The sequence below is a fragment of the Huiozyma naganishii genome, chromosome 13, assembly GCF_000348985.1.
Source record: "Huiozyma naganishii CBS 8797 chromosome 13, complete genome".
In the NCBI taxonomy this organism is placed as follows: Eukaryota; Fungi; Ascomycota; class Saccharomycetes; order Saccharomycetales; family Saccharomycetaceae; genus Huiozyma; species Huiozyma naganishii.
Genome location: NC_035934.1, coordinates 411,595 through 426,680, shown reverse-complemented (window position 1 = coordinate 426,680; position 15,086 = coordinate 411,595). Strand labels below are relative to the sequence as shown.

The window sequence follows — 15,086 nt, the reverse complement described above, 5'->3', positions numbered from 1 at the left end:
CCTCCCCGCTCCAAGTTCTCTACGATTGGGGTTTAAAGGAGTGCGTGCGGGGGCTGGAATTGGTGCTTTAACAACTCTTGCTATTCGCTAAGCATCATAATACTATATACATATAATATATTATATTATATTGTGTTGTATCGCATAGAGCACTTGGGTCAATTCGGGCTTTGGATTGTGTTACAACGGTGGGAGCTGTGGTAACAGTTGTTTGAAGTGGGGCGTCATGGTGTTTGCGAACCCGTTTGGTGAGCAGGCTGTGTATAACGCGACTGAGTCTGCGTCGTCGTTGAATCTGTTTGCGGAGAGGCTTTCGTTGGAGGATGCTGCGTCTGTTGGATCCGTGGGCCCCACGATGGGGGTGCCCTGTAGGCGGGGTTCTACCCTGGGGACGACTACGGAGAGGATGGGCCACAGACGTTTGTCGAACTCGAAGTCGTACTCAAGGAAGAACAGTGGTGGGATGCAGAGAACTGACAGTATAAAGAGGAAAGAGTTGCGGGCAGCAACAGCCACGGCGGCCAGTAGAGCTTGTAAGGAACCCTCTACACGGGCCAATTTTATCTCGAGAATGAGCAAGTGCAGTATTCCGATCCACCATTACAACAGCGACGGCACCCATTGCGACGACTTGTTCCCGCGGATCAGCACCACGACTTTGCGGGACATCATAGTGGACAAGATCCACGAACCCGTGTACTCCTCGTACTGTATAGTGGACTGCCGGTTCAAGTACGAGTACAGTGGTGGACATATCAGGAGCGCGCTCAATATATCTAGCCAGGATGATCTGGAGCGAGAGTTGCTGCTGCTGAATCGGGGGGACCCCCTCTGCGAGTCCCCAACACTGCTCATATTCTACTGTGAGTTCAGTGCGCGCAGAAGCCCAGCGATGGCCGCACACTTGAGGAACTGCGACAGGATCATCAACCAGGACGTGTACCCGGGGCTGTACTACCCTGATGTCGTGATCCTGGACGGTGGGTACAAGAGTTTTTACAGTGGGTTCCCTAGCCTGTGCGACCCGATCAGCTACGTGACGATGGACTCGAAGGAGAACTTACTCGACTGCGAAACAGAGCTGGACAAGTTCAGATTGGGGTCGAAGAAAGTTGTCACACGGAGTAACTCTCTGCGGCGGTTCCACAGCACGGCTTCGAGGACAAGTGAACCAGGTGCGTCGTTACAGTTATTCCAAGAGGCCGAGGACGCCGCAGAGGACACCAGTGCGGCGAGTTTCTTCTCTAGGGTAGCACCACCGCCAAAACTCTCCTTCCAACGCAACAACAGCAGCAGCCACAGTCTTGCCGGTACGTCTGGCGACGAGAACAGTTCCATGTTCACCACGGCGAGCAGTTCCATGGGCAGTGCCAGCAAGATGCTCTTGGAGGACCATGTACCGTTTTACTCTAGCTTCGAGGATACGGACGGGCTCGTGTGCCATCTACCGGTGGATTCGCCAGTGAAGAGACTCAACTTCGACAACGCATAGAACCGTGGGGGGTGGGTTCCTCTATCTAACACACTATATTGCATCATATCTTAGCATACTTAATACATCAAACAAGTCATTCTTCTACTACTACGTTGCGTCCACTGTATCTGTGCAAGTCAACCCCCCACTTGCTTGGGGGCCATACGACACACAACACTTTCCCGAGCAGCAGGCCATCGGACACCGGACCAAACTTCCTGCTGTCAATTGAGTGCACGTTGTCGCCCTCGACCCATAGGTGCCCTCTCGGGACCGTGATTGGCTCGCCGTCAGGAACCCGCACAGTATCGGACGCTAGAGCCTTCACTCGCTTGCACATAACTTTCGCCGGGTCGAACGGCGACTTCAACAGAACGATATCGCCCACCGCACGCGCCCTGGGCCACAGCATCTTCAACAGGACCCAATCCGTGTCGCCATCGGAGCTGTTCAGCGTCGGCCGCATCGAGCTGCCCTCGATCCTCGAGACGTGAACGACGTCCGTTGCAGCGAGCGCCACGGGGATCCAAGACACAGCCCAGAACAGGCTCCTCACACGCACCCGGACCACCATTGGACCAACTACGACTACAACTACTACTACTACCACCACCACCACAGTCCTGTCCAACTGTTCATGGACCCTCTTCTCATCGCTTACTTGACGTTTTTAAAGTAGCGATTAGTGTCTTCGGGTCTCGGACCGAGAGGGTTCCCGAGAGTCACCGGTGCCCGAGTCCAAGAGCACAGACGGCAGCGACGACAGCGACGAGGTATATAAGCGAGCTGGAGTGTGTGCTGTGTGCTGTGCGCTTGGTTGTATCGACTCTTTGCTTCAGGGTTTGCCCTGAAACTCGCCAAGGATGTCGAGAGCGAGAGTGTGGTTCAAGAGATGCTGGGACCACCCGGTGACGCAGTACGTGGTCTCGCAGTGGTTCTTCATATGGCTGGCCATCTTCATAGTGATCGCTAGGTTTGCGCCCAATTTTGCCAGGGACGGTGGGCTCATTAGGGGCCAGTACAGTATAGGGTACGGTGCCGTTGCGTGGATCTTTCTGCAGAGCGGGCTCAGCATGAAGACGAGCAAGATCATGGCGAATTTCGCCAACTGGAGGGCCCACTTAACGATTCTCGTGTTGAGTTTCCTCATTACGTCCTCGATCGTGTACGGGTTCGCCGTCGCGATCAAAGTGTCCAACGACAAGAACATCGACGACTGGGTCCTCATCGGGCTCATTATGACCGCTACGTGCCCGACCACGGTCGCGTCCAACGTGATCATGACGGCCAACGCCGGTGGGAACGACCTGCTGTGCGTCTGCGAGGTGTTTATAGGGAACTTGTTGGGTGGGTTCATCACTCCGGCACTCGCGCAGATGTTTATGAAACAGTACCCGTTCCAGTACGGGAATCCTGCAAACGGGAACAATATGAACGACTTGTACAGAAGGGTCATGAAACAGGTTGGTTTATCGGTGTTTGTGCCCCTGTTCGTTGGACAGGTCATTCAAAATGTGCTCCCAAGACCAACAAAGTACTACTTGGACTTCCTCAAAAGGTTCCATTTAAAGATAGGATCGTACATGCTGCTGTTGATCATGTTCAGTTCCTTCTCCACTGCGTTCTACCAGAAATCGTTCACAAGCGTCTCGCACGTCTGCATCATATTCTTGTGCTTCTTCAACTTGGGAGTGTACATCCTGTTCACGGGGATATCGTTCCTACTGGCAAGACCTTGGTTCCTGATTAAGTTACTGGATCACGAACCTGATCGGGAGCAATCCACAAGACTGTATTATTACTCGTACAAAATCTTCAGACCGTTTTACTACAATAAAAGAGACGCGATCTGTATCATGTTCTGCGGACCAGCGAAAACAGCAGCACTTGGCGTGTCGCTTATCACTTCACAGTATGGGGACAACAAGACAAATTTGGGTAAAATTTTGGTCTCACTGGTGCTCTACCAAGCGATTCAAGTACTCACTGCAAGTTTCTTCGTCCCCGTGTTCCGGAAATGGGCTAAAGACGAGATCGAGGCAGAGGAGAGAGCTCAGAGTGAACTCAAAGGGAACAAGGAGCAAGATCTGGAAAGTGGGATGGGATCGCAACGCACTGCGACGTCGAAGGGGAGCACGCCCAGTACAGAGTACGAGGACCACATTGTCGACGAAAAGAACCGAGAGATCGAAGAACCAAGACCCGCCTTGACGAGGACCCTCGAGACCGGAATTTCATCAGGCCAGTACACTACTGGAATATAGAATGTACTAAAAGTAATCTTAAATGACTTATTCATATACTTCAAGAAAAAATGCATAGTTGTACTAATACTACATAGAGTCCCTGTGTTTACCACTTGCACAAGTCGTAATTACAGTCAGGAATTGTCCCTTCCACCCCATCATGTCAAAATTTGGATGAAATTGAATGGGATTAATCCAAACTTATGGTCTGGTTCGATCTTATCGTCATCGTATACTTCCCCCAGGTACCAATCTTCGCTGACCACCTCAGTAATCAACAAGTAATCGCCCTTATCAAAATGCGCTACCTCGGCTGCAGAGTTGTCCAACAGCGGGTACGTCGCCTTGGCGTATTTGATAACGTCTTTCCCCGTCTTGGTCACAATCGGTAATGTCACTACAATCCCGTTATCCTTCACTCTCCCCAACGTGGAATCGTTGCTAACACCGCCTTGCAATTTCTCCATCTCGTACAGGGCGTCCCCAATTGGGTTCAAAGAATTGTTTGAGACCATCGATTTCCTTCTGGTGTGATTGCTGGCGGTTATATTGGAAGGTCTTTGAACCTGTGGACTCCTCTCATTGAATTGATGGCTTCCGACAGATTTGATCAGTATAGTGTTTGAGCTCTCCTGTCTCATATCGTTTGGTTTTTGGTCAAGCGGGACACTCAACGCGTGTTGATCAGTGTACCCGATATGGCTCATCGATTTACGTTTCCTATTGGCAGAGTTCCATGACTTGGCAAATCTTTGCTTGTCATCGATACTGGATGCCATCGATGACACCGATGTGCTCATGGACTCCATACTGGGCCGTCTTCTAGCATTTGCGGTAAAGTCAGTAGGGTTAGAAGAACTCGAGTCCGTTGTTGATTCAGTCTTGGTATGGGTGGAGCGGGCATCGTTTTGTGTGGCCTCCAAATGCCTCCCGTTATACGTTTGGAGCTCTTTGTCGTTGATGGCATGGTTTGAAGTTAGTGGCGTCCTTGAGTCAATGGTCTTCATTTTTTGGATTTCCGGGTTTGATCTCTCCACATCGCGATCGGTCGTGTCCTGATCTGAGCGGGACAGCTCATGGTCGATGTTCCTGTACTCGGTGTTGCCTACAGGGTAGTCCCTTGTACCATAGCTTGGTAAGTTGGACTCGTGCAGTGAGTACCTGTTTGTGGATAGAGAGGAGGAGTTTGACACATGCCTCAACTGATCATTTGGTCTCTGGTTCATCAGGTTCCCACCTGTTTGTGACTTGACCAGTGATGGTTGCCGTTCATACTGGGAAGGCGATGATTGTCTTTGTACGCTCTGTTGTAACTGAGTGGATAATTTCCGAATATTGTCCATGTACGAGTACCTTTTCGAACTGCTGTAGGGGTTGCTCCCGGCCCTTTGAGATTGTTGTGCAACCGGTGGTTCCGAAGTCAGATTCCTTTGATGCTTATCCTTTAGTCTTCCCGTCCCAAAATCGCTCGAAAACTTGGATATGTCGTCCATTGGAGTGAAGGAGCTCAGTTCTGAGATTAGTAGGTCCATTTTCGATTGTTCAAGGACGCTGGCCTCGATGGTGACGTCTGCGTAGTCCTGCAATTTCCGTTGCAAGAATGAGATCCGTGCGTTTTCCATATCTTGAATTTGAGCAGTGACATCTGCCCACTCGTGAAGCCAGAATTTTTGAGACGCCTTGTACTCCTTCTTCAAGACGCTGAGTTGCGTGGAGATCTCCTTGACGTTAGCCTCCCATTTGGCGAGTTCCCTTGTGTTCTGTTCCGTCCTCCTTGCACCAATTGTGTTGTTCTGGTTCAACTTCAATGCACGAGCACGCACCTCTGCCTCCTCGAGTCTCTTCTGCAACTCGTCACAACCTTTCCTCTTATTGTACTTGTCCATTCTCAGTTTCTCTACTTTCCCACTGAGCGTCGTGTATCTAGCCTGTAACTCTGCAGAGACAAGTTTAACGTCACTGAACAGCTTCCTGTACAGAAGCTCTGCCTTTTTCGAGTACGCCTGAGCCCTGGCCTTCTCGATCCCCAGCAGCGACCCGTAAGCGGCCCCCAACTTCCCGTACTCTGCCTGTTTCTCACAGTCCTTGTTCAACTTCTCTCTGATGGCCCCGAGACGCCGCGCATAATCCTTCTCGAGCTCGCTCCTCTGCTTGAAGAACTGCTCCATTGTGTGACATGACCGGATCCCGGAGGCAATATGGGACAGCAAAACGTTGACCCCATCATCGTGCGGATCCCAGAAACATGATTTGTAGTCGTAACTCATCGCTGAGTGTCTGCGCTAAGAGCTACAAGTTGCTAAGCACGTAAGCTGATCTACACCAAGAGCAGCCACTGGCCTTTTAATAGAGCAAGCTAGTCCACTCTTTCCCCGCCAGTAAGCACAAACCTCAACTATTCTATCGAGCCTGCCATGGGATGCCATTCTTCATCCTGTCCCTCTGCGTGTTTACACATTTCCCCTTTGGGGAACCTGCTTCTATTACCGCTTTGGGACGGGTGGGGCACATGTCCCAAACGGGAAACGGCATTGCCGCATCGGGAAACCGGATCTTTCGCTCGACCAAATGTGTCCGTCTTGAGAAATAACTACCTAAATAAGAAGTTGTCTTCCCAATCGGGAAATGCCTTTCCGGAAACGGCATAAAATAGGGGGCCGGCCCGCTTTGAGGAATAATTTCCTCTTTGGGACAGCGGTCCTCGAGGCCCCGGGATTCCTCGAGGTTCTCGAGATTATATAAAAGAGCAGCCAGCCGTTCGCACGGGGAATCCCCCCTCCGCTGGGGGGACTGGTTGCGATAGGCACAGGTATAGCCACAGAAACCAGACGCTCAGTTGCTATACTAAATGTCCTTGGTGTCCGCTATTCCAGACAGAGATCGGCAGAGGCCGATCGGGACGCGTGCTGTGAAGGCCAAGGGGAAACGCACCCCAGGGTCCAGCAGGACGTCCACGATTACGAGTGCGTCCGGGACCTCCTCGCTGACGAGGGACTCCCGGAGGTCCCCCGTGTACCGGCCCACCGGTACACAGTTGAGTAAAGAGGCTTTGTACCGTGCGAAATTAAAGTACGGTGTGTACCAGTCCCCTGCGACGCAGTATACCGTCGGTGTGACGGATGTGCGTGCGTCTGCTGACACGGCCGCTGTGCTGGCTAGTGGCTCTCACGTTAACATGGAGACGTACGAGCGGAAACTGGACCCGAATGCGACGAAGGCTGCGTCTGCAGTGGGTGCAAGGACGAAGTCCATGGTGGCCCCCGCGGTGGACCCTCCTGCGAATTCGCAGAGGAAGGCAGGTGCTGCTGCGTCGAAGGCGTACTCGATGACGAACGTTTCAAGGGAGACGGCTACCCCCGGGAAGGATTCCGACAGGGCCGTTTCCCTGACTGCGAAAGCTAACATGAGGAAAGTGTTCAGTAATGCATCGAAGAAGGCGGAGAGTAACGTGCGGAACAGGATGGAACCCGAGCGCGGGAACTTCTCGTACGGGATCAAGACACAGGCCGCTGAACACAACCAATTCAAGTTCGACAAGGAGATGATGGGTAACATCATGGCGAAGACGGAGAAGGCTGCGTCTTTGCAACAAATGGAACAGCAGAAAGTCGATGACCGTGAACGTACCGAGCGTGGAGCGAAGTTTGCCCTGAACGCCGCTGTATCCGTGAAGGACTTGGGGCCCTCCGTGTCCCGCGAGATCGACGACGAACTCGCACAGAAGAGACAGCAACGGAACGAGTACTTGAGGCAACTGACTTCGACGAAAGTGATGGCGATGGCGCAAAACAGGGTCAACGCGCAGTTGAGGGACTTTGAGAGTGGCGACACGGATTTGCAATTGTGGGGGAACGAATCCTACAACAAGGCTGCCGTGGCGATTGCACATACGCAGTTCAGAAACAAACCGACACCAAGGGACCCCTCGAAGGTCAACATGGGTGGTGGTCTGTGGTTGTCGCAGGCTGATATCCAGAAGATCTCGCAGGACCTGTTGAACCCTATTTTGGGGGAGATCGACGAGAGGGCTGCCGCGCAGCGTAAGGCGGATGACGAGATCTCGGACCGCACGAAGGCGTACAACGAGAACTTGACCAACTGGAAGAACATGCAAGTGCAGAAGGAGAAGAACGACGTGCAGATCGTCAAGAACGCGGAGAAGAAGTACGCTAATGACAAGCTGAACGCGAAGAACGCCGCCGAGGAGAAGTTTAACGAGATGGTGAAGCGGATGGAGGCAAGACTCAAGGAGCGGAACAAAGATCTGGACGATACAAAGCAGGCCTACGAGGACTTGAAGGAGGAGATCAGTATGAAGCTGGAGATGGAACAGGAGAGAGCCGATAAGGAGGTCGCAAGCTGGGCGAAATACCGTGAGAAGGATATCGACGTCGCCCGTGACGAGCAAGAAAACTTATTGAAACCATACAGGGATGACCTAGCCGCTGCGGAAACTGAGCAAGAAGCTTTGATCACCAATTACGATGCAATTAACGAGGAGATTGTGCGTCTGAACAGCGTTGTGAAGCACCACAAGAGCAAGATCGAGGAGTACACTGGTACTCTGGAGAGCCAGGGGACCAGGGAGCAACGTGAGTTGACTTTGATTGACGACTTGGACGGGAACAGGGGCGAGTTGGAGACAGACATGGACGAGCAACTGATCATACGTGCGAACAAGGCTCGCGAGGAGGCCGAACTGGCAACGAAGGAGGCACGTCTAAAGCAACTGGAGGTGGAGGCCGCAATCAACGAGCGGAGGACCGAGTTGAACCAGACGGACATTGACCTGCAGAAGGAGAAGTTGAACCTGCTGGAGGCCATGCAACTTGTCGCTGAGGCACGTGGTGATGAAAAACTTGACGAGGAGCGGATCAAAACATTGTTTGGTATGACCTCTGAGGAGTACATCGACAAAAATATGTTGAAGCCCAAGGTCTCTAAGAAGGTTGAGGAAAAGGGGGAGAAGACTAGCGAGAAGTCTGCGGAGAAGTCCACCAAGAAGTCTGCGGAGAAGCCCACCAAGAAGACTAGTGAAAAGCCCGTGGAGAAGCCTGCAACGAAGCCTGCTCAGAAGCCTGCTGCTAAACCTGCCCAGAAGCCAGCTGAGAAGGCCCCTAAATCTGGTTTAAAGAACTTCTTCCTTGGTGGTTCCACAAACACGGCGACGAAGCCCGCTGCCGCTGCACCTGCTGCCGCAAAGGAGCCTGCCAAGGAGTCCGCCAAGACGCCTGCCAAGACGCCCATTAGCTCATCTGCAGCCCCTGCTGCGGCGGAACCGGCGAGTAAAGAACTCGACAGCGATGACTTGGCCCCAACGTTCAGCGGGTTCTCGCAGGGGTCTATCAACGGTGACAAGGACGGCCAAGGGTACTTCAAAGAGGTGTTCTGAATGTCACGTTATTGTGTGTGGATGTGGGCCTTTCCGGTCCGATTATTATATGTTTTTGTCCCCGGTTATCGAGGGTGTATATAAAGGTTATTATTAGTGTATACCATTTTTCTTCTACTACTGCAGGCTCAGAGGGTATTTGACCCGGTATTTCTGCCAGCCCAGTTATTCTAGCCTAAGCTAGTGGTGGTCTACCTGGCATGCGTTCAGACCTGTGTTGCTGAGGAGCACCCCCCACCTAAGGACGACGCCGATAGCGACTTCTCCCCATCTTCTGCGTCAGTCCCCTGCGGGAGCATACTACTGAGAGCCTCGTACTGTGCGAGTTTGCTATGAGGGATTGTACTAAAGTATTTCGAGTATCTGTAGTTTGCACCGAGGTAGAAATCAATGGATAGGATGATGAAGAGAACGCCGAACCAGAACGCTAGGAGCCACTCGAAGCATGCACTCTTGGAGTTATCCTCGATGGCGCCGAAACAGATTGCCCAGATGACCGCTAGCGTGAGCCAGACCATCTTTGCCGTTGCAGAGATTGTGAATTTGTTCCAAACGTGTCCCGTCCATTGATTCCACCGCAACTCATCGAACGTCGGCTGGGTAGTATCCGCTGCCAATGGGTGTACCAACGCGTAGTGTTTCCCCATGAGGAAGTACGCCGCCGAGTGGCAACACACTGAGATGAACATCAGAGCGACAAACACCCCCACCATGGAGATATGAACCCGATGGTACAATGCCGTGGAGAAGATCGAACACATGAGCAGTCCAATCTCCCCGCCGCCACCAATAAACGCCGCCGCGATGAGCAAATTCCCCTCATGTGGGCCAAACCACGCGGGCATCCTGCGACCCTCCCTCGGGCTCCCCCTATGGATCCAATGGGGCCCCCCACCACGCTGGTAGTAGTCCGCAATGAGGCACAGGAAGTAACCAAGCCCCTGCCACCCAGCACACGATATAAAGAGCGGTCTAAGGTTGGTGGCGCCGATATCCGATATGTACAGAGGGAACTGTTCCTGGTGCATGAACCAGTATATCGGATGTCCCTGCCCGGCCCAGCAAGCGAGCATTGCTACGAGCATGCCGTACCAGGGCACAAACGCGATCCAGGGCAGCAAGAAGAGGTAGTTACCGTGTCTCGGCAACCAGGACGTCATTGTGGAGTGGTAGTCTACGTGAAGTCTGCGTCAAGTGTCACCCAGGACCCCGCGAGCCTGGTATACCCTCGAGCCCTGGCCGTATTATATAAAATCCGGTGCAGATGTTACGTGGGCGATGACGAGATTATAGGAGCCAGATTTGTGTGCGCGTTTCCCGATTCGGACGGAGGATTTCGTCACAAACGATACTACCGGATCGGGAAACTGTTTCCGCGGAACCCGGCTTCCGCCTACGTCCGGAGTGATATCACCACGTACGGTCCCGTCAATAGTGATATCACCGTACACGGCGCCGTACAGCACGACATCACCAAATACGGCAACCCCCGCCCCTATTCCCGACCGCACCCGCCGTCGAAAACGACGTGTCCGAATGCGGTAATTGACCCGCCGCACAAAAATTTTCAGTAATTTTTGGAAACGACGTCTCGAAGAAACAGAAAGCAAGTTCTTCCTCGTTCTCGACACATTGGCGGGGAGGAGGGGGGCGGTAGCATACAGGGGATACACACACATTCACATACTCATACTCACGCTCTTACACTCACACCCACACACATACTCTGTTACTTGCATTGATACTACTCCCTTCCAATCTACAACCGCACACAACACACACACACACACACACACACACACAAGGAATGTCGGCACACGCTAAGAAGCTCAGTGCAGAGATCAGAAATAAAATAGATACGCTGACGGAACTGTTCCCGGACTGGACACAGGACGATCTGATCGATTTGGTTCAAGAGTACGAGGATCTGGAGACCATCATTGACAAAATTACGTCTGGGTCTGTCACCCGATGGGACGAGGTAAAGAAACCGAGCAAGAAGGAGAAAAAACAACTGCAACAGCAGAGTGCGAACGAGACTAGTATACTAGAACAGTCCGGTGCGCCACACGTCTATGATATAGACAACAGTGCCGCCTCGCAGATAAATAAACCACGCACGCACAACAGTACGAAATATGCATCCAATAAATCCAAAAAGTTCCCATTGCAAAGCTCACAGCCACACCACCCTGAGACAACTTCGACCTCTAGTAACGGTACGGCGAAGGCGAGGGGGCAAACGAAGCCTGGGTCGTGGGCACAGGTTATAACTTCAGACGTGAAGAAGGCAACACCAGTGGAGAAGAAACAGGAACATGAGTCCCTGCCACGTCCCGCCGTGTCCGCGTCCGCGTCCGCGTCCGCGTTTACGTCTGCTTCTACGCCAGGTGCCGCCCCCAAGAAGATGAGTTGGGCTGCAGTGGCAGCACCAAAACATCCTCCGAAACCAGTAACGGTTCAGAAGAAGGAGGCCGCTCAGCAACCATTGGAAAATGTCGATTCGTTGAAACAGGAGATTGCTAAAGTGGAAGATGGTGCTGACGATAACAAGCATGACGAGGAGGAAGAGTCGTCCTCAGCGGAGGAGAGTTCTTCTTCGAGCGAGGCTGAGTCGTCCTCTGAGGAGGAGGAAACGTCTTCAGAGGAGGAAGAATCTTCTTCAGAGGAAGAGGAAGAGGAAGAGGAACACGCGGAGAAACAGCAGACTGAGGATGCTAAGAAACCTGAAGCGGCCGCATTTGCCCCTGCTGCTGCTGCTGCTGCTGCTAAGGCAGAGGCTCCAGTCGTGGAGAAACCTGAAGTACCAGCCGCTACAACACCTTCGCAGCAGCCAGTCATGTCCCCACAACAACAACAACAGCAATTGCAACAGCAACAACAAGCCGCTGCTGCTGCCGCCGCCGCCGCCGCTGCTCAACAACAACAACAACAGTACTACATGTACCAGAACCAATTCCCAGGTTACACTTACCCAGGGATGTACGATTCGCAGACGTACGCTGCGGCAGCATACGGCCAGCCACAACAGTACCAGCAGTACCAACAGTACCAACAGTACCAGCAATACCAACAGCAACAGCAACAGCAGCCAGGGCAAGCTGGGAACATCGCCGCAGCAGGTGGTAACCCACGGTACGGGTCCGCTGTCCAGCAGAACTACGAGCAATCCTTCACGCCGGGCGTTGCCAACGCAGACCTAGCATCCGCTGGTGCAGGTGCAGCTGCGGGTGCCGGTGCGGGTGCTACCGCGGCCAGTGTCTCCCCAGCACTTGGTCAAGTGGGGCTACAAACAGCAGCTGGTGCAGCTACTGCAGGTGTACAAGGTCAACAACCATACGGGAACTTCTCCATGCCTTACTACGGCCACTTCTACCAGAACTCGTTCCCCTACGGACAACCACAGTACGGTATGGCTAACCAGTACCCTTACCAGATGCCCAAATCAGGTTACAACTACTACGGCCAACAGCAGCAACCACAACAGCAAGGGCAACAAGGCCAGCGGTCCTCGGACGCTGAACAGCACAGACAGTCCTCTTCCGCTCCAGCAGGTCCACAGTCCCAGCAGCAGCAGCAACAGCCACAGGACAGCCAGGACTCGTACGGGTCCGATGACCGCAGCGGCGCAGGCCTAGAAACACAGCAACAGGCTGAATTGACCCCACAACAGCTGCAGTACCAGCAGTACCAGCAGTACTACCAACTGCAACAGCAGCAGGCTCAGCAGCAGCAACAGGCTCAGCAGCAGCAAGGTGCGGGCGGTAATGCCAGCGGTTCCGGTGCATCGCAGCCCCAGTCGCAGTCGCAGGCGCAATCGCAATCGCAGCAGCAGCAACCGTACGGGGGCTACTCGGGCTACGACTACTCGTCGCAGGCGTCCAGAGGGTACTACTGATTGCCCCGTGGGGACCTCGCCCGGAGCGCATCTCCCAACGGACCGGCCAGCAGTGAAACAGAGAAGAGCGTCATATATAATGTCATCTAAATGCAGCAGTACATAACCGTCACGCAAGTCAAGAAAGCACACCCTCTGCACGAAGCATTGAGCGAGCAAGCGAGCGTGGTAACAGGTGTCCTTCCAGCGTCTCACTCTTGTTCATGGGGACCTCTTAGTACTTTATAACTTGTAACAAAAGTTGATCCACCTGGACCACCCTTCCTTATAGAAGAAAGGTTGTAAAGTTGAAAGTGCAGATACGAGGCTGTCCCGGTGAGCCACAAACACGCACACGTACATGCAAGCACCCACGCACAGCATGCAGAGCAACTACAGCTACCCGCAGTACACGCTCCCCGGGGTGATGCACTACTTGCAGACGGAGTTCACGAAGAACGAGCGCGACCGCATCACCTGGGAGCTAGAGAGGTCTGAGATGCGGTCGTACATTGCGAAGCTGGAGGGTGAGAACCGGGACTTACGCCACAAAGTTGCTGCGCTCGAGTCCGGGCAGGCGCGCGAGAAGAGCAAGCACCAGGGGGACTTGGAGCCCCAGTCATTATCGCTTGGGGACGGTGCGCTGGAGAAACTCACAAAGGCGAGGGAGAACGTCCAGGAGAACGTGAAGGAGATTATATACTTGCTCAATGGGCCCAATGTTACGACGCAATTGGCCTCCGTTAGCGGTAGGGGGATGCCCCTGCATACCATGGAAGAGTTGAGCCTCAATACTAAGAGACCTGTCGAGACGCAGCGAGTTGACGAGTCCAACGGGGGAGCACGACCCATTGACGAGTCCGTGGACTCTCTATTCAGCACGAAGAGCGGTGCGGTGAACCCACAGGTGGCCCCCGTGGAGGTGGCAGGGGGGGCGGGCGCGGGTATGGACGCGGTTGCGGCTGCTGAGACGCGGGATCTCGGTGCGGGCGTTGTCCCGAACACGCGAGCGGATACATGCCACAAGCAGGTACTCAAAGTGTTCAAGAACAATATCCTAGCTACGCTGAACGGTACGCTGAAATACTACATTATAGACGAGGACTCTAATTGCAAAGAGATGGAAATGGCGTTCGGCCCGTTGCTGAAGGACGACTTGCTCGACATTTTCTGGTTGAACAACGACGAGATTCTGTCGCTGGACCAAGAGGGGATCAAGCTGTGGAACACATACAAGAAGCAACTCGCTGGATCGCTCAGCATCTTTGACGCCGCGTTGAAGGTCGATTACAAGCAAATTATCAACGTGGATTACAAGAACAAGTGGCTGCTCCTGACCACTTTGGACACGGTGCTCATACTCGAGCTGAGTATAAACAACGACACGAACCCGCTTTCCGTCCATAACGTGTACAGGATACCCGTGGAGCAATGCCACAGCGCCATCCTGGGGATTACTGAGAAATCGTTCATTGCAGCGACATCTGTCCCACTTAAATTGACTATCTACAATTTCGACGGAGAGGTTTTGCAGACCGTGGACATGAGCAAAGACGTTTTCAACAAGAGGTCGAACAACGATATAAACCTGTTCTTGAACAAGGACTCGTCCAAGCTGCTAATCCAGCTGAAGAGACGCATCATATTCTACTCCTTCGAGCAAAAACGAATCGTCTTCCAGAAGACGCTGCGCTCGAAGCCCACGGCAATGTACTTCAAGTACGCCTCAGATGTCATCGGAATTGCATACTCGAACGGCGTTGTCGAGGTCAGGAAGTTGGCCAATTTCAACGAGGTGATTTTCCACTACTCGCATGTGGAACCCATCGTGCAACACACCCTCTCTACCACGGCAGATGACGCATTGCAGGTATCTATCGAGGCGACAACCTTCGACGGCAAGCCCGTCCTTTTATCCCTCGGCAACAACATTCTGAAACTGGAAACGACAGAGCTATAGAGAGGCTGGCTCACTCATTTTTTTCGACATACTGTATACTAAAAAAGAAACCCTTTGCTCTCCATGTAATTGCTCTTATCATACACACGTGTGTATCTATGCCGTGTATTCCACCATATAATGTATTGAAACGTTAT

The 15,086-nt window shown here is 52.9% G+C and overlaps 8 protein-coding genes across 8 annotated transcripts; 5 read left to right on the top strand and 3 right to left on the bottom strand.

Moving 5' to 3' along the window:
• Positions 1-226: 226 nt before the first annotated feature.
• Positions 227-1,492, top strand: MIH1 (putative tyrosine protein phosphatase MIH1; the record flags this gene model as incomplete). The annotated part of the gene is made up of 1 exon (XM_022611097.1): positions 227-1,492. One exon carries the CDS (start codon positions 227-229, stop codon positions 1,490-1,492), a length of 1,266 nt encoding a protein of 421 aa, XP_022467327.1.
• Positions 1,493-1,568: 76 nt separating this feature from the next.
• Positions 1,569-2,048, bottom strand: IMP2 (endopeptidase catalytic subunit; the record flags this gene model as incomplete). The annotated part of the gene is made up of 1 exon (XM_022611095.1): positions 1,569-2,048. The coding sequence occupies one exon, from the start codon at positions 2,046-2,048 to the stop codon at positions 1,569-1,571; it is 480 nt and encodes a 159-aa protein (XP_022467326.1).
• Positions 2,049-2,337: 289 nt separating this feature from the next.
• Positions 2,338-3,738, top strand: RCH1 (Rch1p; the record flags this gene model as incomplete). Its single annotated transcript, XM_022611094.1, has 1 exon — positions 2,338-3,738. The coding sequence occupies one exon, from the start codon at positions 2,338-2,340 to the stop codon at positions 3,736-3,738; it is 1,401 nt and encodes a 466-aa protein (XP_022467325.1).
• A 140-nt stretch (positions 3,739-3,878) lies between these two features.
• Positions 3,879-5,987, bottom strand: HOF1 (formin-binding protein HOF1; the record flags this gene model as incomplete). Its single annotated transcript, XM_022611093.1, has 1 exon — positions 3,879-5,987. The coding sequence occupies one exon, from the start codon at positions 5,985-5,987 to the stop codon at positions 3,879-3,881; it is 2,109 nt and encodes a 702-aa protein (XP_022467324.1).
• Positions 5,988-6,568: 581 nt separating this feature from the next.
• Positions 6,569-9,112, top strand: EIS1 (Eis1p; the record flags this gene model as incomplete). The annotated part of the gene is made up of 1 exon (XM_022611092.1): positions 6,569-9,112. One exon carries the CDS (start codon positions 6,569-6,571, stop codon positions 9,110-9,112), a length of 2,544 nt encoding a protein of 847 aa, XP_022467323.1.
• Positions 9,113-9,318: 206 nt separating this feature from the next.
• On the bottom strand, positions 9,319-10,272 carry KNAG0M02250 (Frag1/DRAM/Sfk1 family protein; the record flags this gene model as incomplete). Its single annotated transcript, XM_022611091.1, has 1 exon — positions 9,319-10,272. The coding sequence occupies one exon, from the start codon at positions 10,270-10,272 to the stop codon at positions 9,319-9,321; it is 954 nt and encodes a 317-aa protein (XP_022467322.1).
• A 647-nt stretch (positions 10,273-10,919) lies between these two features.
• On the top strand, positions 10,920-13,010 carry DEF1 (DNA damage-responsive RNA polymerase-degradation factor DEF1; the record flags this gene model as incomplete). The annotated part of the gene is made up of 1 exon (XM_022611090.1): positions 10,920-13,010. One exon carries the CDS (start codon positions 10,920-10,922, stop codon positions 13,008-13,010), a length of 2,091 nt encoding a protein of 696 aa, XP_022467321.1.
• Positions 13,011-13,371: 361 nt separating this feature from the next.
• On the top strand, positions 13,372-14,949 carry FAR8 (Far8p; the record flags this gene model as incomplete). Its single annotated transcript, XM_022611089.1, has 1 exon — positions 13,372-14,949. One exon carries the CDS (start codon positions 13,372-13,374, stop codon positions 14,947-14,949), a length of 1,578 nt encoding a protein of 525 aa, XP_022467320.1.
• Positions 14,950-15,086: the final 137 nt, after the last annotated feature.